The 24,595-nt window shown below is 40.3% G+C and overlaps 1 protein-coding gene across 1 annotated transcript in view; it reads right to left on the minus strand.

Annotated features, from left to right (window-relative positions):
* Positions 1–24,595, minus strand: part of LOC122549886 (band 4.1-like protein 4B) — a 385,280-nt gene that overhangs the window by 27,704 nt on the left and 332,981 nt on the right. The window contains exons 20-22 of the mRNA XM_043690060.1: positions 17,807–17,908; positions 11,033–11,153; positions 3,887–3,964 (exon numbers count right to left, since the gene is read on the minus strand). Of these exons, the coding sequence (XP_043545995.1) occupies positions 3,887–3,964; positions 11,033–11,153; positions 17,807–17,908 (301 nt within the window). The remainder of the gene's footprint in view (positions 1–3,886; positions 3,965–11,032; positions 11,154–17,806; positions 17,909–24,595) is intronic.

A 24,595-nucleotide genomic window follows, 5' to 3' on the forward strand; every position in this document is an offset into this window, starting at 1 on the left:
CTAAAACATGACCACTTTGGCCTGAAGTCTCATCTGTTTACATATGAACAAAAGGCCTCTCAAATTCCTGTTCATCTCTGTACCAAACCAGACGGATCGGAGCCCAGCCTGGTTTATTACCCCTTGGAAAAAAGTCATGGACAGAGTATCCATGAGCCAAGTTAAAAGAAAAAGGGACGAGCTTTGTGACAATGTGTACATTTCGTCTCATTACAATTTCCCATTCTACCATCTGCTGTGAGCTAACTAGATGGCATGAATTCTCAAACTGGAAGTCAGAGCAGGTACTTGGTGACTGCGAAGAGCTTTAATGTTACTCACCACACATCATCATCTCAGAGCATGACCCATGGACACCAGCCGTATGTACCCAGTCTCATCCACAGACATCCCCATCCAACAACCAACCCCTCACTGATTCTCATGGCACCTCTGTAACCCATTTGCAGGATGCTCAGGAAGCACAGACCACATTGCAGTACACACCAGCAACTAGCACTGAAAGGCTGCTGTAAGGAACGAGCATATAACACTCAGCTCACAAACTGGACCAGGCTGCATCTCAGGGCTGCTCACTTGCTATCTTAGCACTTGCACACTCAGTGCCTACCAGCACTCTTGCTGGTCAGCCGTCCACAGTTAAAGGGAATATACATCTTGCTGTACAGCAGTGTGCTACACCAATCTCACACCTGCACCACGTGCCAGCAACTTACGAGGCAAGCAGGGCAATGATAATTGTAAAGTGGGGTAAACTGTATTTATAAGGGGAGGATATAGTAAAGCATGGGTGGGGATGAGTTAATATGGAAGGGGGGGAGGGGGTGCTTATCCACAGCCAGGAGCACCGTGGCTTCAAGGAGGTAAAGTCATATGACCAAACCTTATATGGTCACCTCATAGGCCAGGGCTAAGAAGAATGGTCGGCATGTGTAGACTCATATAGATGGATTGGGTGGGAACCTGAGGAGGTGCAAATCTGATAGCCCCTCAAATCATTCACCCTATCAGAGGAGGAATTTGAATAGTTTGAGACTTACCAACATGTATTGCCAAGTTAATGGTCAAAGAGAACGCACAGTCACTGTTTGGAAATCAAAATTATGGAATGGAGAAGAAAATAACTGCGAGAACATCTAGAGTAGGCTGGGTATTTGTCGTTACTTGAGGGACGGAGATCCATGATGTATGCTCTTTCAAAGGGAAACATCCCACATCGACTCATTCACTGCACAGGACACAGACCCGCAGGCTCCTTAAGCTCTTGTGACCCTCATGCATTGGCTGTCAGTGTGCTGTATACTTCCCTGCTTCAGACATCTCTGACCAACTCATTCACACCCATATGCTAGCATACAGTGGCCAGGGAAAAAAAGGGTTATTTAACCATAAAGTATAATGTTGTGCTGGCACCATATTGCCAACACATGCCTTGTTCATCTTGCTTCCACTTGCTGCAAGAGTCTTTCAGGATTGACATTCAAGGGTCAGAGGAGGGCTGGCAGAGTCAAGGTGGATGGCCTGACCACCTCTGAAGTGCCCAAAAGGAGATTAGATTGGGTCTGCATGTAGTTTCTCCTCCGCTGAATGCCTCCTAGCACTGCCCTGTCTCCTTGTGAGGAAGGGGCATCTGGAGTGTGCTCACCAGGTTCTTGGTGCCTTCATCAACTTGCTTTCAGTCTGGAAGATCAATGGATGGGGGTGATGGAGTGCAGGTCTATGCAGGGATCCAGCAGACCCTGAGGCACCTGGTTCTCCATGGTAACTGCCAACATTCACATGTTTGAGGCACAAATTACTCCTGTAGCCTCTGGGTTATGAGGATCATTGCCTCTCACATCCCTGCCTGTTGCTCCTATTCCTCGCTGTGTATTTGAACAAAATCCCTGACTCCAGCACCACTGGGCCCTCTCCTGCCCAGGGCTGAGCAGGTGTCTAGTCTCCAGCCGTCCTCAGAGTGTCAGCAACCTGGGACATTTCTCCCCTCAGTCAGTGCGGAGCAGTCCCAATGAGATGCTCTCCAGGTTGTGCTTTCTATGCGTGACTTTTGCACCAAGGTGGCCGTATCTGGGCTGTGGGGGCTACAGGAGGTAGTCATATGATGTTTCCTCTGAGGCTTTGGCACACCATTCCTCAGGGATTGAGGAGGCTGCTTCTGGCAACAGGCCATTTCTGCACTGGGGCCTTGGACAACTTGCTGGTAGCTGCAAGATATGAGAGAGAGAGAAGGAATTGTGGCTAATGGTTAGAAGTGTTGGGCAACGAATGACACGGACAGGATTACTGCGCGAAATGAATAGTGGCATTTACTCAGTTGAGGGTGGGATATGGATATCTCAGTATCTCAATAGCAGTGGTTCTTGTCTTCTTCTGTGAGGAACAGGATTCTCTCCATGTGTGAGTAAGAAGCCTGATGTCAGGCACCTCTTCACCTGTAGAGGCCCTGTTGACCTTGATGTGGACTGTCTTCCCCTGGAATGAGAGAAAGAGAGAGATTGAGCAAGATGAAAGTGTTTGGTGAGCTTTTCTGGGTGAGTAGGCAGTGGACAGCCGATGCAGAGTTAGTGATGTGGGAGGTTCAGGGAAATGAGACTGAGCGAAGAAAGATGTTGAAGGCAATAGTGAGAGTGGTGGAGCATGGGCCATGATGGGAGGTGGATACAGTAGCTGAGATTGAGAGGATGTGAAATACCAGAGAGAAGAATGTGGCACTTACCCTGGCAGAGAAGAGGAGTTCATTGACCTTCTTGCAGCACAGCTGGTTCTTCCTCCAGTTCATAGGTATCGCACTGATCTAGAGAGTGAACTTGGACCAGGCTGTCAGGGTTTGTGGTAGTGGCCTCCTCTGCAGTCCTCCAGGAAGAGGACACTTCTCCTCTGCAGCATCCCATCCATCAGGACCTCCAGGTGCCTGTTGGATAATCGAGGCACCATTTGTCCCTTCTCTGACATCTTCTGTCAGAATATCCATCACCAAGCAGGGCAACTTTGCAATTGTCATGCTCATCTGGATGCACAGTGTCCTTTTAAATAAGGCACAGGCCCCAGGCATGCTGGTCTTTCAGGTGACTTCTTTTGGCACCACTGCGTAGGATAATGAGGCTGTAATCGGGTGAGGGAGAGCTTGAGAGGCAGGGTAAGTAGTTAATGAGGAAAGTTTGGTAAGATATAGTGAGTCCTCGTGGTGTGAAACCCTCCAGAAAGCTTGGTAAAACTGACAGCCAAAGAAATGTAAGATTCAGCCCAAAGTTTCTGCATCATGTTATATCTATCTACAGATAAATTTTTCTTTGGGGAAAGGTTGAGAAGGAGAGTCCTTCATGTTAACCCCAGCTGTTGTGAGAATTGAACCCATGTTGTTGGCATCACTCTGCATCACAAACTAGCTATGCAGCTAACTGAGCTAAGCAATCCCCCCAACACTTTCCATGATATGTAGCACAAAGCAATGCTGGCCAGCTAGGTTTCTGGATCCATTCTTAGTCAGTGCTGAATTCAATCTCAGATTCAATCTCAGAAGAGATATGATCCAGTTGTACTTTGGATCAGTGAGAATCTTAGGGAAGGGACTTGGAACAAAATTAATGTAGGTTCCTGCATCTGATCACTATCCATGATCAGTACTTTAAATATGCATTTATTATTTCTTTCCTTGTAAAATGTAGTCTAGCACACACCATTGTAAAAGAGGATCGAATGAATAGTAGGAAACACTAGGAGAATGTTAAATAAAAAACAGCATTACTCAGAATTAGGCAAAACCATATCTCCAGTCAAAGCCAATCAGTATTTGCATCTAGCAGCTGCTTTCAGGACATTAACTGACAATACATTCGAATCAGTGAATGAACTGAATATTTAAAAATGACAGAGGATGAACACAAACCAGAGGAGTGGCTTCAGTAAAGTCCATCAGTAGATCTCCTGGAGAAGCCAACTCTGTGTGATCTTCTTCCAAACTATTCTATAAAAAGAGTGACAAATATGAATCCACCTAAGGAATATTTTCAGACAATAGTAATCAACTTTACATCTTACTTTCTACAATGTAAATTATTCATGCCTAACAGCAAAAAATTCCCATAAGTTCTTAAACTTGCTCAATAATCAGGAGTGCAGGCAAGCAAGGGATTCTGTCAGATATTTCAGATACTGCAGCAATTCATTAATATGGAACCAGATTTACAATGCCTACTATGTATAAAACTGAAGTGCAACATTGAAAGATACAGCATGGTAAATTGCTTGCTACTGGCTTTGAACACTGCACAGTGATGCTGGACAGCCTAATGAAAGAATGTGGTTTAGAAGAGAACAAAGATTGATACTAGGAGGAATACTGCACAACATATCTGCAATGTTTCCTATCAACCTCATGCTTACTTAAGACCCTGCACTGAAAGTAGTCTTTTTAGCAAATTGTCAGAGGACAGGCAGGGCTGGCAAGCAGTCATAGCTATGTGAATCAGCATTTTTGGAAAGTTTACGGAGCTTATTTGATGCATATATGTGTGAACCTGTCACCAGATAATTTTTTTAGTACACTTAAGAAAGAAAAAGGAACAAGTCTACGCTATTTTTCACTGTATTGAAGGATACTTCATTATAATTATTAAATCAGGTTTGCAAAGGGCTTTCGGAGCCCTGATTGAAATGCAGTCCTGACAATTCAGTTTTCTCAGGTCTCTGGAAACCTGATGGCAAAATGTAGGTGGAAATAACTGGATTTAAAAAAAAAAGCAGGAGTCACTCTTTGGGAAACTAAGAACTGTAACCAATTGATGAATAGAATCATGGACTCACACAACATGGCAACAGGCCCTTCGGCTGAACATGTCTATGTCAACCAAACAATACCGAACTACACTTAATTCCATTTACCTGCAGCTGGACCATGCTCCTCTATGCCCTAGCATTTTAAGTGCAAATCCAGATGCTTCCACCATCTTCTCATTCCATATTTCTACCATCCCTTGGGTGAAAGCACTTACCCCTCACCTTAAACATATGCCCTCTGGTCTTGGACATGTCTGCCACATGGAAAAGATTCACACAATCTACCTTATCTATGTCTCTCAATTATGTAGACTTTAATCAGACTCACAACCCCTGCCTCCGCCTCCTACAGTCCAATCTGTACAACAAGCTTTCTTTGTCGTTAGTGTTCCCTGGGAATCTACCATTCTTTGTGTACATCCATATCCAAGTACATAAAAAACAGCAAGGGTCCCAACACTGACCCCTGTGGTACACTCTGGTCACAGGCTTCCAGTCACAAAAACAACTCTTCACCATCACCTTTAACTTCGTATTTGCAAACCAATTTTGGATCCAGTTTCCAAACCTGTCTTGGAACCTTTGGGCTATTCGATCATGTGGGACCATGTTAAAGGCCTTAATGAAGTCCATGATGTATTTAGTTACCTTCTTAAACAAAAAAACTCAATGAAATTAGTGAGACAGGATCTCCCTCCAACAAATCCATACTGACTGTTCTTGATCAATCACTGTCTTTCCAGGTGATAATTGATCCTGTCCCTTAGAATTGTTTCAATAATTTCCCATTCACTGGCCTATTCCTGCTGCCCTTCTTGGACCAGGGAACCACATTAGCTAGGCTCCAGTCTTCCAGCACTTTACCCGTGGCCAGTGAGATATTAAATATACAGATGAGAAATATTCATTGAAGACTTCATCCATGTCCTCTGGCTGCACACACAGATTGCCCTTTTGATTGTTAATAGGGGCCATTCTTTTCCTGGTAATCCTTTTGCACCTAATATACTTGTAAAATGGATTGAGGTTTTTCTTAATCCTATCTGCAAAGATATTTTGCGGCCACTCTTTGCCCTTCTAAGTTCTTCTTTAAGCATGCCCCTAACACACTCTAAACTCCTGAAGGGCCCCCCGGATTTGAATGTGCTGTACTTGTCGTGTGCTTCTCAATCTCAATATCCCTTGACATCAAGGGTTGCCTGGACTTGCTCCACTTGTCTTTCACTCTTAGAGGAACATGCTGGCCCTGAATTCTGCAAAGATATTTTGCGGCCACTCTTTGCCCTTCTAAGTTCTTCTTTAAGCATGCCCCTAACACACTCTAAACTCCTGAAGGGCCCCCCAGATTTGAATGTGCTGTACTTGTCGTGTGCTTCCTTTTTTTTGCTTTCTCAATCTCAATATCCCTTGACATCAAGGGTTGCCTAGACTTGCTGCCCTTGTCTTTCACTCTTAGAGGAACATGCTGGCCCTGAATTCTCAGTATACTACTTTGAAAGACTCCCATTTTCCAAACATAGACTTACCTGCAAGTAGTTGTTCCCAAAATAGAAGATGGACATTTGTTTGATTTGATTTTTGTTATCAGCAGCCATTAAGTAATGAAACGTGTGATCAAAGATGGCTGAACACAGAGGTCAGAAGTGTGGAAATGGTCAGCAATGAGCTGATGAATGATGGGTGAAGGGGATGCAAGTGCATAATTCCCACGTGAAGAAAATGACTGATATAAACAAACACACCTTAAATACAATTGAACAGAAATAATCCAACCTATTTTAATAGCAGAGGCGGATTGACTTTGTTAAAACTTTTATGCAACAGTATATGTGATGTTTGGAGAGCAGAAGGATGAACAGTGAGACTTTTGTATTTGAATACCAAACAATCAAAACAGACTGGATGAGAATATTTCTGCTGTTAAGGAGGAAGATCATTAAAGGAACGACTGTACAGTGGTTTACTAAGTTCTTTAAAAAAGAAAGTACTGTTTTGGTGGGGGTGGTGGTTAGGAAAAGACAAAACCTATCAATTCTGAGACTCGTAGGTAGAACTTTCCATTTACAAAGGAGCATCTTTCGTATAACTACTTATGGTGTGCCTTAACACTGGAGTCAACCATTAATTGGAAACAGCTAGGTAAAAGAACATATAAAAGAAAAATTATTTGTAAATTAAAGATGTGGCATGGGCACAAGGTAAGATGTATGGCCATATCATAAAATGCATTACTCTCCTTTCTTGAAACAAAATTATAATTAATGAAGGGTCCCCATATTTACACAGGATGACAAGAAAGCTTGGAGGATAGTTTTCTGAAAAGAAACATGGAAATCAACTGCAGCGTTCTTTAAATGAATTTCCCTCAGTTTCATCAGTCCACTGTCAGGCAGGAAAGCAACAAACAACAATGGAGTGGATAGCAGATACCACTATGCCAGGGGCTGGGGAAGCTGGGTGAATCAGATATTCCTGGAGGAATGGCATGAATCATGCAGACACCGCTGGCATGTGAAGGTGGCTAGAGTGTATGTCACATAAGATGTTGGCCAATTGTGGCTTCCACTGGCATTTTGGACCTGGGGAATTCAGCCCTTGTTGCCTCCATTTACTCACTAAGATTTCCATAACTTCCACGTGTTCACAATAAATAACCCATTTGAAAAATGGTGGGATGCATTCTCCTGAAATGATTTTAGTTAATGAAATAAACTGATTTCTCAGCTCTTGACCTGTCTTTGTTAAAAGTGAAAGTGGGTGGATTTGGTTGTCTTTGAGCATTTAATGCTTTAATTCATTTAATCTTTCCACCCATTTCCAATCTGCCAATCCTCCCTTGATAAATCTGATAATGAAAGGTCATGGAATCTGAAATGTTAACTTTGCTTTTATTCATAGATACTGTCTAAACAAGACAGTATTTCAACTTTTTCTATTTTTAACTGTGATTGGAAGCATCTGCAGTATTTTGCTTTTGTAGCTACTTATTTAGTTTATTTTGAATATGGTTCCCATCTGGGCACAAATCGGCTGCTTAGTTTTATTTTGTTATTCATTCATGAGATGTGGGATTCGCAAGCGAGCCAGCATTCATTGCCTGTCTCTAGTTGCTCTTGAGAAGGAGGTGGTGAGCTGTTTGTTTTTGAAGTGCTGTAGTCCATGTGCTTTAAGTCAACTCACGATGTTAGAGAAGGGAGTTCCAGGAATTTGACCCAATGACACTGAAGGAACAGCGATATCATTCCTAGTCAGGATGATGAGCGACTTGGAGAGGAACTTGCAGATGGTTGTGTTCCCAAGCAGCCTTGGTGAATTTCTGCTGTCATCTTGAACATTATACACACTGATGATACTGAACATCAGTGATGGAGGGAGTGAATGTTTGTGGGAGGTGCCAATCAAGAGTGCCGCTTTGTACTTGTAAACGTCAAGCTGCTTTAGTGTTTTTGGAGCTGCAATCATCCAGGAAAGTGAAGAACATTCAAATGCATTTCTGACTTGTGCCTTGTAGATGGTAGATGAGCTTTGGAGAGACAGGAGGTGGGATGAGCTTTGGAGAGACAGGAGGTGAGTTACTCACTATAGGATTCCTAGTTTTTTGACCTGCTGTTTAACCACTGTTTTTATACGGCTAGTCAAATTGAGTCTCTGGTGAATGGCAACTCCCAGGATGTTGATAGTGGGGGATTCAGTGATGATAACACCACTGAATGTCATGATTGTCTCATTTTGGAGATGGACATGGCCTGGCATTTGTGTGGCACGAATGTTACTTGCCACTTTTCAACCCAAGCCTGGATACTGTCCAGGTTGTGCTGCATTTGGACAGCGAGTGCTTCAGTATCTGACAAGTTGTGAATAGTGCTGAACAATATGCAAACATCAGTACACATTCCCTTTTCTGCCCTTATGATGGAGGGAAGGTCATTGATGAAGCAGCTGAAGGACTAAGGACATTTCCCTGAGGATCTCCTGCAGACATGTCCTTGGAGATTTTTGTGACTGACTTCCAGCTACCACAATCATCATCTTAAATACTAGGTATGACTCTAACCAATGGACATCCCCCACTTTCTCTATTTCCCATTCTCTATAGTTTTGCTAAGACCCCTTGATGCCACACTCAGTCAAATGCAACCTTTCGGAGTTCCCTAGATACAGGAATTGTCCATCTGGACAGGAAATTGTACATGTTATTCCACTTTTTGAGAAGGGTGATAGAGGAAAACCATGGATTTAAAGACCAGTTAGCCCGACAGAAATTGTTGGAATCTATAATCAAGGATGAGGTAACTGAACACTTGGAAAATTTTCAGTTGATCAGACAGAATCAGCATTGATTCCTGATATGACATCCTTGAACTTTTTTGAAGAAGTGACTAAGGATGTGGTCAAGGAACTGTCTATGAATGTTATATCTCTTGATTTCCAGAAGGCAGTTGATAAAGTGCATCATAAAAGACTGTTTTCGAAGGTAGAAGCCAAAAGAGTTGAGGGCAAATTACCGAAATGACTAGGAAATTGGCTGTGTGGCAGGTGATAGAAAGTAAGGATAATGGGTAGGTACTCAGGTTGACAGGATGTGACCAATGCCGTATCACAAGGACCTATGTTAGACCCTCAATTATTCACATTATTTATTAATGACTTGGATAACGATAGAAATTCATATATCCAAATTTTCTGATGACACAAAGTTAGATGCCGTTATAGACAGAGTAGATGATAACATAAAATTCCAAAGGGATATTGATAGACTGAGTCAGACATGGCAGGTGGAGTTCAATGTAAGCAAATATAACGTGATCCATTTGGGATTTAAAAAGGATACTTTCTAGATGGTATGACATTAAATACAGTGGATGTTCACAAAGACTTAGGGATTCAGGGGCATAGGTCTTTGAAATGTAATGAAAAGGTGCAGAATAAGTGTCATTAAAGCTAATGGAATGCTGGCCTTTATATCTAGAGGACTGAAGTACAAGAATGAAGATGTTATGCTGCAGTTATACAAAATCATGGTTAGACTGCATTTGGAGGACTGAGACCAGTTCTGGGCACCACACCTTAGGAAGGATATACTTGCCTTGGGGGGGGGGGGGGGGTACAACGTAGGTTTACAAGAATACCTAAACTTCAGGATTAAATTATGAAGAGAGATTACACAAATTTGGTCTGTTAGAAGGTTAAAGGGTGATCTGAATGAAGTCTTCAAGATATTAATAGGAAAAGACAGGGTTGACAAAGATAAATTATTTCCACTAGTTGGGGATTCTAGAACTCGGGGGGCATAGTCTGAAAATTAGAGCCAGACCATTCAGGATGGATGTTAAGAAAAATTTCCATACACAAGGATTGGTAGATGTTTGGAACTCTCTTCATCAAACAGTGGTTGATGCTGGAGCAGTTGTTAATTTTAAATCTGAAATAGATAAATTCTTAAGTACAGATATTAAAGGTTATTTGCAGGCATATGGAGTTAGGCTACATACCAGCTGTGATCTCAATGAATGGCAAACAAATTTGAGGAGCTGGTTGGCTTACTCCTGTTCCAAAATTCAAGCAACTAGTGTTTGACAGCACTGCAGATGAATATTTCCATCACACTTGTAATAATTGAGAATAGTCTGATCGGACATAATTAGCCAAGTTGGATTTGACCTGTTTTTGTTGTAGAAGACATATCTGAGCAATTTTCCATATTGTCAGGTAGATGGCAGTGTTGTATCTGTAATGGAACGTGATAAATTCTAAAGCACAAGTCTTTAGTACTATTGCTGGAATGTTGTCAGGCCCCATAGCTTTTGCAGCATCAAATGCCTTCACCTGTTTTTGAATATCACGAGAAATTAATTGAATTGGCTGAAGAATGGCATCTGAAATGCTCAGAACCAATATCCCTCCATTCTTTCTGATGTTCTGCACGTGGTGATCTGCATTTTTATGCCTATCAGTGAATTGGTTTCCGGTTCCAGAAGTTGGTGCTGCGCCTGGATCTCGAAGGGCTGTGCAGCCAGTAAGAAAATTCAGGGGAACACTGCTAAGAACCTCTGGAAGTTACATTCTAACAGTAACAATACTTTACAATAACTGGCCAGTCTTTTGGAGTATCCTTAAGAGGTAAATGATGTTAGATAAATGACTATATTCTTTCTCATGCTTTTTAAATGGTTGAGACAAGGTTGCAATTAACATGTGACAGAGGATATCACTACATTGCAGTAACATAACAGTAATTACAGTAACAGTAATATACCTTAATGCAGGTGGGATATTGTAACTGAACATCAGAATTGGATTGTTTGCTGACTGGGGGAGGGCTGTTTCGAGTGGCTGCCGCTAATGCAGGAGGCAGGTCATCCTCATCACTGTGATTACTGTCAGAGAATAAAGGAAATTACTATAAACACATGCATCTCCCACCAGGCAAGAACATCACAATTTCCAGAAATTAGTTCAATAAGAATCACCCTTTTTTTGGACAAGAGTTCAGATCATGTACATTTAGTCTCTGGACAACTACTTTCACAAGATATGTGTTGAAAACAATTTAATTTATGTCCTAAGTATTGCAAAGTCATGGATAACAACAAATATCACAAACAGTAACAAACAATTTAATTCTCTAAAAAGAAACCAAATATTAAGTCAGAATTGCCTTTTGGTGCTTTGATTTATGGGCTATTAGTGTACCTCAAACTTCATCAGTGACGAAAATCACTATACTTGTAGATACTTTCTGCAACCCTCCCAATCCCAAGGACAACTGGTGGGAGTACACTGGAGTACTACAGCTATTTGGAAAACCAGCCTCTTATAATGTTTATGAAAGCATTTTAAAAAGAATATGAAACACTCAGGCTTCACTCATGTTTCCTCACTTTCTAGCTGTTCCTGATAAAGAATAAGTAGAAGCCAAGTCACACAACAAGCTCAAGAAAACCATTGATCAACGATTTATTTTATGCATCTATTCACAGCTAATTGTTGCTATGTGTACTGTCAAAACTGGCTGCAGGTGACTAAGACCAGGAGCTGCATATTAAAGGATAGTGAAGGAGATCAAGTATCATGGGGAGGAGTCAGGAGTATGGGGTCGAGAAAATATCAGCCATGATTGATGGCGGCAAGGTGCAGTAGTAACTGTTAAAGTGGCTTACAGACCACCAAACACAACTGGTACTGTAGGGCACATTAAAAAAAACTAAAAGGTGCCTGGTGCTTGAGTAATATAAGTGACTTCAAACTACATATAGACTGATGAGCACCAATGCTACTAAGGAAGCATTTATGCAACATGTTAAGGAACCAACTAGGCCACAGACTATTTTGGATCTAAGATTACACAATGAGAAAGGGCTAATTAATAATCTTGTTGTAAAAGAACCTTGAGGAAACAGTTAGTAGAACATGATAAAGATTGCTACTTGTACACAATCCATTCCTTTATCTGAGGCAAATGCAATACTTGCTAGTGATTGTTTTCATTTGGGAGAACAAAGGTACACGAAGCCAAAAATAAGCTTTTACTTTAAAAGCACAGGAAGGTAGGAATGGGCATTTTTCTTTGTTTATGAATTCCCCCAAAATTGCAGCCCTCTGATCTGACTTCCAGCTCAATGCCATTTTTCACAGTAACTAAATCAACACCTGATTGAATTTGGTTGCCAAGCCACCAATATCTACTAAAAAGAATGGATTTGAGACAAACACGATGAGTTGTTCCATCATGTCTAATTCCTGAAACCGCCAGTTGAATTCCTCTGCCAACTTCCTCAGGTGTGCACAGAGGTTTTCAGGGTGGAACCAGTTTTTTTGGTGTGTTGATTTTTTCCTAGTATTTTCTACAGATTTGGGAAGTGTTGCACCATTTTATATTTTGATTGGGAGGACAACAGACCTAGTTTTAATTAGAGTGTGAGCACAACAATGATTATATGTGTCAAGTCTCTGTCCTTTTCCTGCAGTTCATTGTTCAGCTCATTCAGTGGTCATAGAATCCCTACAATGTGGAAGTAGGCCATTCGACCCATTGAATTTACAAAGACCCTCTGAAGAGGAACATCCCACCTCTACCCTATCCCTGTAACCTTCAATGTTTATGGCTAATCTAGCCATGCGCATCCCTGGACACTATGAGATAACTTAGCATGACCAATCCACCTAACCTGCACATCTTTGGACTGTGGGAGGAAACTGGAGCACCCAGAGGAAACTCCATATAAACAGGTATCCAAGGCTGGATTCGAATCCGGGTCCCTGGCACTGTCAGGCAACAGTCCTAACCACTGGGCCATCCCTAATATCTACAGTTGTGACATAATGTCGATAAGGAATCCAAAGTCAAGAGAACATGCATTGTCTGACAGTTAACTGCACAATTCATTCATTGATTTAAGAACTGTGACAATTTCAGGCATAATATCTGAAAGTCTTTGCAGGTCCTTCCCTCAACTTAACCACCTCATATTACCATGGGGATTAGTGAGACCACCCTGGTAGCATCAAGTTTATATCTTTACAAGTAGTGCTGAGGGCCTTTTACATGAATCATGTTTACAATCTTAACAAACTTCATTAAATGAGATTCATAATTGTACCCTTGATGAATTATACAGAAAAGTGGAGAAACAAGGATAATTTCTGCAAAATGCAACAAAGGTCATATTTACGCAAAGTATTACTGGTGTACCATCAGTTATGGTAGAAACCAGTTTCTTGAGTGGAATATTTTTCTCAAGCATATATTTTTTGAATTTGTTGTATTATCTTTGCTCTTTATTCTCTCTTTAACAGGCAAAAGGGTGAGAAGAACCTATTTAGTTGTGTCCTTAAAAACCACATGCCCAAAAACAGGCAACTGAGCTGTGTCAGTCATATTGATAGATTAATTGAACTGCAATGAGAAGCATCAACAGTCTTTCAGGTCCTGCTGTGGTTGCTGAAAGACATTTTTGGACAAAGATTCCACTTTTCTTCATACTGTGGAAGCCCCAAGTGACTTGCTCAGGATGGTGGTTACTATTTCTTCTTTGTTCTCAAAGTATTGTAATGAAGAGTCTGCAGTCACATACATTTCTTCTTTAATTGCTTCACCATCTGTCAATGATTTCTTGTATATTGCCAGAAGATGACAAACGTAAAAGGATGCTTCACAGCAGGACTTATTTTTGTTGCTGGTTTCGAAAAAAATGACTGTTGAGCTTTCAAAACAGCTTCCAGCTCATCAACTTTATCTGGAACATGCTGTTCAAAGAAAAACTATCCTTGACTTGACTGTGCGTTGTTATGTGGTGTTGTTCCAAATTCCCTTTCTTACTTATCAATATATTTAGTCATATATAAAGCAATCACACTTTTACAGTGACAAATCGAAATTCAATTTCTCACTGAGTGGGGAGGTTGGACATTTTTGGTTTCTTTTTAGATGGTCCTGGTTTGATCACTCACCACTGATTCATCTTGTAGTTTATAATGTCACTCTGTTGCAGATTGGCCTCTGGATCCACACCTCTGGAATGCTTTTTTAAAATGTATTCACTCACAGAGTATGAGCAGATCTGACTATGCCAGAATTTATTGCCCAGAGAGCAGTTAAGAGTCAACCACATTGTTGTGGATCTGGATTCAAATCTAGGCTAGACAAGGACAGTAGATTTCCTTCCCTAACGGCCTTTAGTGAACTAGATGGGTTTTTCCAACAATTGACAATGGATTCATGTTCATCATTAGACTCTCAATGCCAGATTTTTAAAAAATTGAATTCATATTCCACATGACAGGATTTGAACCCAGTCTCCCAGAATAAGAGGTATGGTTAATAAGCAAATGACACCAAACTTGAAGGTGTAGTGGACAGTGAAGATGGTTGCCTTAGAGTACAACAGAACCTTGATCATATTGGGACAATGGGCTGAGGAGTGGCAGATAGAGTTTAATTTAGATAAATGTAAGGTGCTGTATTTTGGAAAAACAATCAGGGAAGGACTTATACAGTTAATGGCAAAGTCCTGGAGATCTTGGAATTCAGGTTCATAGTTCCTTGAAAGTGGAGTCACAGGTAGACAAGACGACATTTGGTTTGTTTGCCTTTATACATTAGTGCATTGAATATCAGAGTTGGGAGGTCATGTTGCAGTTGTATAGGACATTGGTTAGGCCACTTTTGGAATGCTGCATGCAATTCTGGTCTCCTGCAACAGGAAGGATGTTGTCAAACTTGAAAGGATTCAGAGAAGATTTACAAGGATTTGCAGGGTTGGGTGGTTTGATCTATGGAAGGAGGCTGAATAGTCTAGGGCTTTACACCCTGCAGCATCAGAGGTGACCTTACAGAAGTTTATAAAATCATGAGGGTAACTAGCTAAACTCTTTTCCCAGGGGTTAGGGAGTCCAAAAACAGAGGGCATAGGTTTAAGCTGAGAGGGGAAAAATTTAAAAGGGATTTAAGAGGCAACTTTTTCATGCAGAGGGTGGTGCGTGTATGGAATGAGTTGCCAGAAGAAGTGGTGGAGGCTGATACAATCACAACATTTAAAAGGCATCCAAATGAGTATATGAATAAGAAAGGTTTAGAGGGATATGGGGCAAATGTTGGCAAATGGGTCTAGTTTAATTTAAGGTATCTGATTGGCAAGGGTCTGTTTCCATACTATACAGCACTATGACTCTATCATTAACTGAGTTTTTGGATTAAAACACTAGCGATAATACAACTAAACCATAGTCTCCCACACGCTACTGACTGCTTTCAAATATGAGGCACAGGAGCTCATCTCTGTGGTCAGGATTTGAACTTTAAATTGTTTTCTTTCTCTTACTTGTCAAAGGCAGATGGGTGTGATTGTTGAAGGTCTATCATTTTAGCCCTGGGCATCACTGAATGAGTTTTCAGGGAAGTGTCCTAACCCCACCAGTTTTAGTTGTTTTTTTCAAATACACCCCCTCCACCATATCATCAGACATGGATGCTTATTGATGGTTGCAGTGTTCAATGTTATTTGCAAATATTCACATGAAGAAGTCCATGCCTATATAAATGTGATCTGGTCAACATTCAGGCTTGGACTGGCAAGTGGTGGTGATATAGTAGTAATGTCACTAGGCTAATAATAGAGAACCCCAGACAGATGGTGAATATGCTTCACTTTTAACTGTCCTCTGGGCAATTAGAGATGGGCAATAACTGCCGCCCTAGCCAGCAATGTCCACATTCCTTGAAAGAATGAAAAAAAAAAGTAACATTCTTTCCTTATAAGTGGCAGGAAATGACCATCTGTCACAAGAAAGAATCTAACCATCTCCCCTGCAATTTCAGGAGGAGATTCCCATTCCTCTCCAGCAATATCCTGGGTGTTACTATTGACCAGAAATTTAACTGGACTAGCTACATCAATACTGTGGCTACAAAGATAGGAAAAAACAATGGTTTACCTCACCTCCCAATTCCCCAAAGCCTTTTTACCACCTACAAGGCACAAGTCAGGAGTGTGATACAATCCTCCCCAATTGCCTGAATGAATGCAGCTCCAAAAACACTAAGTTTGACACCATCCAGGATAAAGCAGTCCACTTGACTGGCACCTCATCCACTACCTTACCTACCAAAGGTGCACAGTAGCTACAGTTTACATCATCTACCAGATGGGTGAATTCAACTCATTAAGGCTCATTATTAAACAGCTTCCAAACCCTCAAACTTTACTACAAAGAAGAACAAAGGTTGAAAGTACAAGGGAACACCATTAGTTCTTCTTCAAGTCATCCGTAATTTTCATTTGGAAGTATATCATTCCTTCTTTGTCAGTGGATTAAAGTTCTAATTCACCTTAACAGCACTGTGAGCGTACCTTCAGCACACAGACCGCAGTGGTCCAAGGCAGTAGCCGACCCCTGTTTTCTCAAAAGCAGGTAGGAATGGGTAATTAATGCTGGCACAGTTCATGATTTCCAGATTTCATCAAAAAATGTAAATAAAGAATTTTGCAATACCTACGCCTTAAATACAGGTCCAAATACTCGAATATGGAACCAAAACACTCTTGCGAAAATGATAATACATCATCCAATAATCCATTTTAATAGAGCTCTGCACAACGCATTAATTTTCCATGGTTGCCCTTACTCATGCTCTTAATCACACTGGAAATTATTGCTTTCTTGGTTGGTTATTGATAGCCCTGAAACATTAACTCTATTTCTTTCTTTCCAAGTGCTGCATGATCTACTGAGTACTTTTAGTCTTTTCTGTTTTTATTTTAGATTTTCAGCACGGCATTATTTTGCTTTTGTAATCCCATAACATTCTCTAATGATGTGCTTAGATTTTTGCAGCTGTGTTTTGTGATTTTTTTTCTGAAATAAGCTCTGTGTGTTGTGTTAAGCACCGAGTTAAGCATTGGGATGACCAGAAAGACCAGACTCGCTTCCCCTAAACACAGCTTAATAGTTAAGGTTTTTAATCATCTGGTGTTTCACATGTAATCAAAAGGAGAGGGTAGTTATGCTGCATGATACTGAATTGTAAAGCTCAGAGTCACACTGCCAAATTATCAAAACATGCATTGTATAACTAGACCAACAGACTTATTCATCCAGATATGCTGTAGTTAGCAAGGTATAGCTGCAGATGACGGTTTTCATTCCCACATTTCTTTGCAACATGGTATTGCCAGCAATTCCATGATCTCCAAGCTAAGACTGGAAATTTAATACAGTAACTCATGAGTGTGAAATTAAACCTTGTTATTTCACTATGCCTACTTAAGTTATACCCTTCAGTATAGTGAACTCGTCCTTCTTTTGGTATAGTGTGCAACACTTCATTGCATTACCTTCACACTGGTTAATGCATACAGTGTAACCTTCTGTCTTAACAACCAGTGTTGGTGATTGGTAAGATTCAAATATTAAATATGCAACATGATGAATCTTATATACAAATGTTCACGATTTTTCCCTTTTTGAGACATTATGGTGGACATTTGACTAAATTAAAAGAACTTCAGGTAAGCAATCACGAAGAACTCACAAGCTGTACTGTCTTGTAAGTTTCCTTAGGCGTGGAGCTTTTGGCCGTTGTTTCTCCTGAACTCCAGATACTGATATACTGTCTTGAGGTGGCTCTACAGACCTAGCATTGTGAAAAAAGAAAGTCAGCTTTGTAATGTTTAGTTTATGAAAAATGGTCAAAAGTAGACATACCCAGTTAAGCAGGCCTTATTTCATTATAACACATTCCAGCAATGTAAAGAAATCAACTACAACTTATATTGATACAGCATTCGCAACATTATGAAATATCCCATATCACTTTGCAGGAGCATCCTGAAATAATATATGAAACTGAGGTTAGGTTAGATTTCCCAGACTCTGGGGGCAGTAATGGATATAACCTTTGCTGCTAGTGTGCAGCAGGATGCAGAGAGAGGTTTGACCTGTGTATACGCACTGTAATTGTCCAGGAAGTTTCAATTTCCAAAGAGCTGATTTGCAATGCCTGGGAAAACTATGCAAATAGTTACACTGAGCTGCGCTTGAGATTGGGCTGGATATTCAGTACTCATCCAGATACCTAACCCGAAAATTGACTCTAATCTCCAGCATCTGCAGTACTCACTTTCACCTAAAATTGTTATGTTGCTTACTCTCTGGTGTAATTCGTGATTAATAATGCAACCCTCAGCACCCTCAAACATACAAGCTCAAAGCTCAAACTACTCCTGCACATCCCTGATGCATCCCCAGACTGATCACTCAATCCCACGACTTGACTAATCACCTGACCTGATTACCTATCTCCAGGATACAACTCGGACCCTTGCCGTTTTACCTCCACACCACAACCGCTCCCCTGGCCCAACAACCCAGCCCTTGTTCAGTATTACACCTCATCCAGATCTGGCTACCCACTTCTTTCCCATCACCCACCTGTTCATTAATCCCACTAAAAGTCACAAGACCTTTAGAAACTTAGTTAAAAGAAACTGCTGATTTTGTAATAAAGGCCACGTGCCCGATGTGCTGCTTCTTCACCAGTGTTTCTTGTGAATTGCTGGGTTAAAGGCATAAAAAGATAACATTACAATGATCCCTATTATCTGGAGCAACATGCATACCAGAAGCTCGGTCAAAGAGATAGGTTTTAAGGAGTATCTTAGGGAAGGAAAGCAAAATGGAGTCATGTAGATAGGGAATTCCAGAACAAGGGTCCTAACCGACTGAAAGCATGGCTCCCAGTGGTGATATAGTGACAACTGGGAATGCCCAAGAAGCCAGAATTAGTACTCTGCCGATATCTTAGAGGACAGTGGTACAGATGAGACAGTATGTCAATATTAAATCTCACTTTCTAGAGTAAAGAAACTAAATACGAGTTTTTATACCAAAGTCACTCATAATAAGTTAACAAAGAAAGAAATCAAGCCACAGATGTTTGACATGGAGCTGATATGTAAATATTTATTGCATTTATTTTTCTCTAACATTAAATTTGGAAAAGAAAATGATGAGTGGTGAATGATCTAAATTGCTCAATTTTTGTTAAAAATATCTTTTCTTAAGATCTTTTCAGTTTGACTTTTTTTTTAAAGAGCGTCAAAATGATCTAACGTATTATAAATAGATCCTCTGTGATTGTGGCCATGGTACATTAGCCCTCCTGATGCTCTCCACAGCACGATAGATTGTACGTCACGTCTCTCTCTTTTCAATGCCTCGCTTCTATTCAGTTCAATAAGTCTTTCCTTTTTAACTCCATTGCTTGTTGAAGATATTGAAGCTATGGAAATATAGCACTGGCATTGGTGCATCCCTAACACTAGCTTGTCATTACACCCTCCCAACAACATGCTATGTGGAGATACCAATGGGGCTATTCTTATTTCCATCCAGTTGTTAACATACATAAACCGACAGAGTGACCCTCTATATGTAAAGTATTGACCACATCTCAGTCCCAAAAAAAAAAGGCTAACCTTCCATCCCTGCTCCCTTGGAATTACTCAATCACTTCCTCTTGGTCACCATCTCTCACTGAACCAAACAGTTTGTAATCAAGAATGCAATGTTAGAATCTGTGCTGTGGTTCAGACCCAGTATCCCATCAACCATAAAGACCATAGAGAATGTCTTCTCTTTCCCCTTTCCAGATGTTTTAACATCATAATTCTCTATTGCTCCAAATCTCTCTTTGCTGTCTTCCCAATCTAACTCCAACTTGGTCAAACTTCTGCTTACCTTGCTACACAAAAAGTAATTGTTCACCACCCCAACCTTACTGACTTAGACTTTCTGCCTCTTAAAATCCTTCTGAGATGTCTTGTACGACAATTTCCTCTCTCTTCTATTCTCCAGGCTCGTCGTTTTCTCTCCATTCTGTATTTTTCTCCCTCACCCTCCATAGGAAATTGCCCCTTATAGTGTTGTGCTGTGTAAGCTGAATAACCCCAGGTTTGTTCTTCTTCTGAGTTGATTTTATTTGAGTGGTGAATTGATGCGCGACAGTTCATTACATGGATATTCCCATGAAATATCCATTCCTTTAACTTCAGCTTTTTATATATTTCTCTTTCCTTTTCGCCCTGACCATTTTTGATAGAGGCTATTACCAATTGGATTGTACTTTTGGGAACTGTACCCTATTCCTCTCTAATTGTCATGCACCTCCAAAACCAATCTCTTCAATCTACATGTCCATCATCCTTCTTAGGTTCTCCTTTCAGGTCTCAGCAACCATTACGCTTTCTGCTGTTGAAGTGCCTTGACAGTTGCCTTTGAAAAATGCTGTAGGAATGCAGGTTGTTGACGATAATCGAAGACTGGAAAACCCATCAACATCGGGGAATTGAATCCAAGAGTTTCTAATCCGCTTATGTCTGTACCATACTGTGTAAAGAATTTGCAAATTGAACAAAGAGAAATATTTACCAATTTCTTTAATTATGTCAATTTCTTTCCTTTTCTGTCCTCCTCTTCCAAAGGTAATAACTCCTTCTAGAGTATGGTTTCCAAGGGCATTTGTGGACACTTTCTTTACACACGAAGCTTTGGTGAGCATTTGACTGCAGGTTGTGAAAAGCATGTCAATAGTGCCTGATTTTGGCATCCAGGCACCATGTACATTCCAGTGGGGAACCTTGCATAGCAACAGAGAGCAGGAACCTAAGCTGATTCTTCCCCTTCCAAGTGACAGTAATGAACTGTCGCGCATCAATTCACCACTCAAATAAAATCAACTCAGAAGAAGAACAAACCTGGGGTTATTCAGCTTATAGTGTTGTGCTGTGTAAGGGGCAATTTCCTATGATGCTACCAGGACAAAGTGTTTTTAAGTGAAAGAGTCCTAAGCCATTTTGCCAACTCTTACTCTTAATTTAGGCAAATTAATCAACTGAAGGGATTTAGGCTGTTCTTAATGATGTCTGCAGAGGGCAGCCTTTACAGTGAAGTGTGCATGTGTATAACTAAAAGAAACTGGACTGAATTCAATTGCATCTCTGTAGAGATCCACATAAGTGATGCTCATTTAAAAGAGATAGCAAACATAGAAAATTACTATTTCCAGTATATAAAAATATTTATAACAGAAAGTATAACTTGTATAACTCAATGGTAAAATGGAAAGCATTAAGCTTAATAAACAACTTAATTCTGCAGCCACCTACTTCAATGTGTGAAAGCTGTCAGCCATTCTGTCAGCACTGACTGTGAGGGCTGAAGTTTGGCAGAATCATAAAGCATTAGCATTTTAAAAAAAAAATGCAATGAAGTAATCTAATGGAATGACAACGATATACCTTATGATCATGTATGCATAACAAGCTTAGAGCATGACATTTTTCCCCCAAATAGAAAACACCATACTAGAGCATCTATGTAAACACACTGATGTGGTGTAGCATTTCAATTATAGTGAGGTTTTTGTAGATTTTTGTTTAACCAATTGCATAGAATATTCCATTTATATTAAAAATTGAGCAGTGTCAATATTCTGAGATTAGATTATTGGAACTGGGCAACCCGGTTAAGTGGTGAGAATCATCAACGTGAACATAATTTGATAGCCACAGGGACAGGGATGAGTGGTGATCAATTATGGCACATTTCCTCCTCAGCACAGCTCAGTCACCTCTCTTATGTCATTCATACTTTTGCACAGTTACCAGAGTCAAACTCCCACAATCACTGTGACGGCATTGTCCAGTCCTCAATCCTCTCCTATTCCACATTTCCTCTCACTAACCTTGTGGACTACTTCAATTTGCACTGCCCATTATCATCAGCTGTCTGGCCACCTAACTTGTACTCTTGCCAAGAAGACAAACCACACAGTCAATTAAGGAAAAGAAGAAAGAAATGAGAGGAAAGATAGAGAAAAGGACTGAAGAGACAAACAGATAAGGTGAGAAAATCAGGAAGAAATAGAAAAATACCTGAAGAAACGGCATTAGAGAAAAGAGAGCTGATGGAGTGAAGATCAATGAGGTACAGGTGAAAGGGAATGCATGCTAGACAGAGTCTGAAAAATATAGGTACACATAGAAAGGAAGATAGATTCAGCAAGGAACGAAACAAATTAACAATCAAAAGATGGAGAGAAAAATAAACTGTAATTAAGAAAGCCAAAGAAAACCAAGAGCAGGGAGAGAGAGAAGAAAAACTAGAAAGAAGGAAAAAAAAGAGAAAAGGAGAAAGAGAAAATTGAGAGAGAAAAAATAAAACAGAAAGAAAAAAAAAATTCATGTGGTGTGTGTTTAATGCCTTCCAAAGACTGCACACAAAGGCACTTACAGCAAAGTTGGGATCATATCATTACTGCAAGCCAGTCAGCACACCAAATAAAACTGCATTTCTCTGAATATCCTCTTTATCATTAAAAAAAATCACGTACTGTCATTTGTAGTTACAAGTTACGCATGTTATCCAACATACATGGATACAACAGCCAAACATTATTTCTCAATTTCAGCATATTGTCACAGTTTGACATAACATCCTGGATGAAAATGCACCTGGTTGTCCTTGCTGCATTTGAGTTTTCACACTGGCTTCACACTGCAAAGTGACTTCATCTTTGAAATTTTAGTGCCTCAGCACTGTCACTGTCATCACTAGTTGTTTGATTCTATTGAGAACTGCTTCTTGTTTTGTAACCTAATACCATTGCATATCCTTAGCAGTGAGTTGCACAGATAGTCACACTCTGATGACAAATTAGGTAAGAACTTTGCTGAACAATCCACAAATTCATCAAATTATTGCATTGTTTTCACATCTATTGATTGCTGCATCTCTGCTACAGATCTCACTTAGTCAGGAACCAGGTGAAGTGCTTTTGCTTGTCAATACATTACTTCAGGCATCTTCAATTGCACTTTGCACTGCTGAACATGCTTTTCTTTTGTTAGATGCCCTCTGCAATATTTACATACTGTCCTCTGGTTTTGATCTTTCTGCTGGCTTTTCTGCAAATATTTTGTCCTTGTTCCCAATCTTTTGTTGACATTTAGCTGGAATGTTTCTCAGCTTAAGCAAAGCCTGGAGTCCAACATCTCCAGGCTGGAGTCAGCTATTACGAGGGGGCATAGCTTTAAATTAAGGGGTGGTAGGTATAGGACAGATGTTAGGGGTAGATTCTTTACTCAGCGAGTCGTGAGTTCATGGAATGCCCTGCCAGTAGCAGTGGTGGACTCTCCCTCTTTATGGGCATTTAAACGGGCAATGGATAGGCATATGGAGGATAGTGGGCTAGTGTAGGTTAGGTGGGCTTGGATCGGCGCAACATCAAGGGCCTGTACTGCGCTGTATTTTTCTATGTTCTATCTCATTTTCAGACTGGACACTTTACAAACGTCTGGACTTAATATTGAGTTCAACACCTTCAGATTGTGAACCCATTCTCATTCCTTTCCTTTCTTTTAAGCTTTACTTAAGGGCCTGTACTGCGCTGTATTTTTCTATGTTTTATGTTCTATCTCATTTTCAGACTGGACACTTTACAAACTTCTGGACTTAATATTGAGTTCAACACCTTCAGATTGTGAACCCATTCTCATTCCTTCCCTTTCTTTTAAGCTTTACTTGTCACATGCTACACTCTGTAATCATGTCCTCTCTTCCCTTGTCCCACTCTACTGGGACTATCTGTTCTGTCCAACTGAAAAAGAAAGATACTATGTGCCAGTCTTGGTGGCTTGCATTGATTTCTTATCACAGAGGGAAAGTCAGCTAGATTGCAATTGTGTTGAACACTGAACACTCAATCTCTTAGCCAGATAGAGAATGAATATGTTTCTGTGCAGCACAGTGTGATGTCAATGAAAACCTTCTGCATGTTCAAAGAGCCTCTTGTTGTCCTCTTGCTAAGAACATTTGAAGTAGGTACTCACAAACATTTGCCTCACTCTTCCCTTTAGCTCTGATCTGAACAGATTATTTTCATAAATAGCATAAATAGTGTCAGAAGAGTCTCAAGTTTTCAAAATCTCTCCTGTCTGGTGTTTCTGCTTCTCAGTGAGATCTGGGATGCAATACAGCTTATAGCACTCCTGCCTCTGCACTGTTGTAGTGTTGCAACTCATATGCTAAGAGTTTTTAATTAATTCTGTTGTTATTTCATTGTTTTGCCACTGGAGTAGAAATAAAAATCAAATTCTGTCTCATATCTCCTTACAATTTTTTTTTAATAGATATTTTTATTAGAAATTTAACATTTTTACAAGTTTACAAAAATAAACAAAACTCTCAAATATAAACATTGATATACAATTAAATCAAATATACAATAGCCAAAATTTAACAAGAGAGAAAAAAAACCGAA

This window comes from Chiloscyllium plagiosum, chromosome 5 (assembly GCF_004010195.1).
Source record: "Chiloscyllium plagiosum isolate BGI_BamShark_2017 chromosome 5, ASM401019v2, whole genome shotgun sequence".
Taxonomy (NCBI): Eukaryota; Metazoa; Chordata; class Chondrichthyes; order Orectolobiformes; family Hemiscylliidae; genus Chiloscyllium; species Chiloscyllium plagiosum.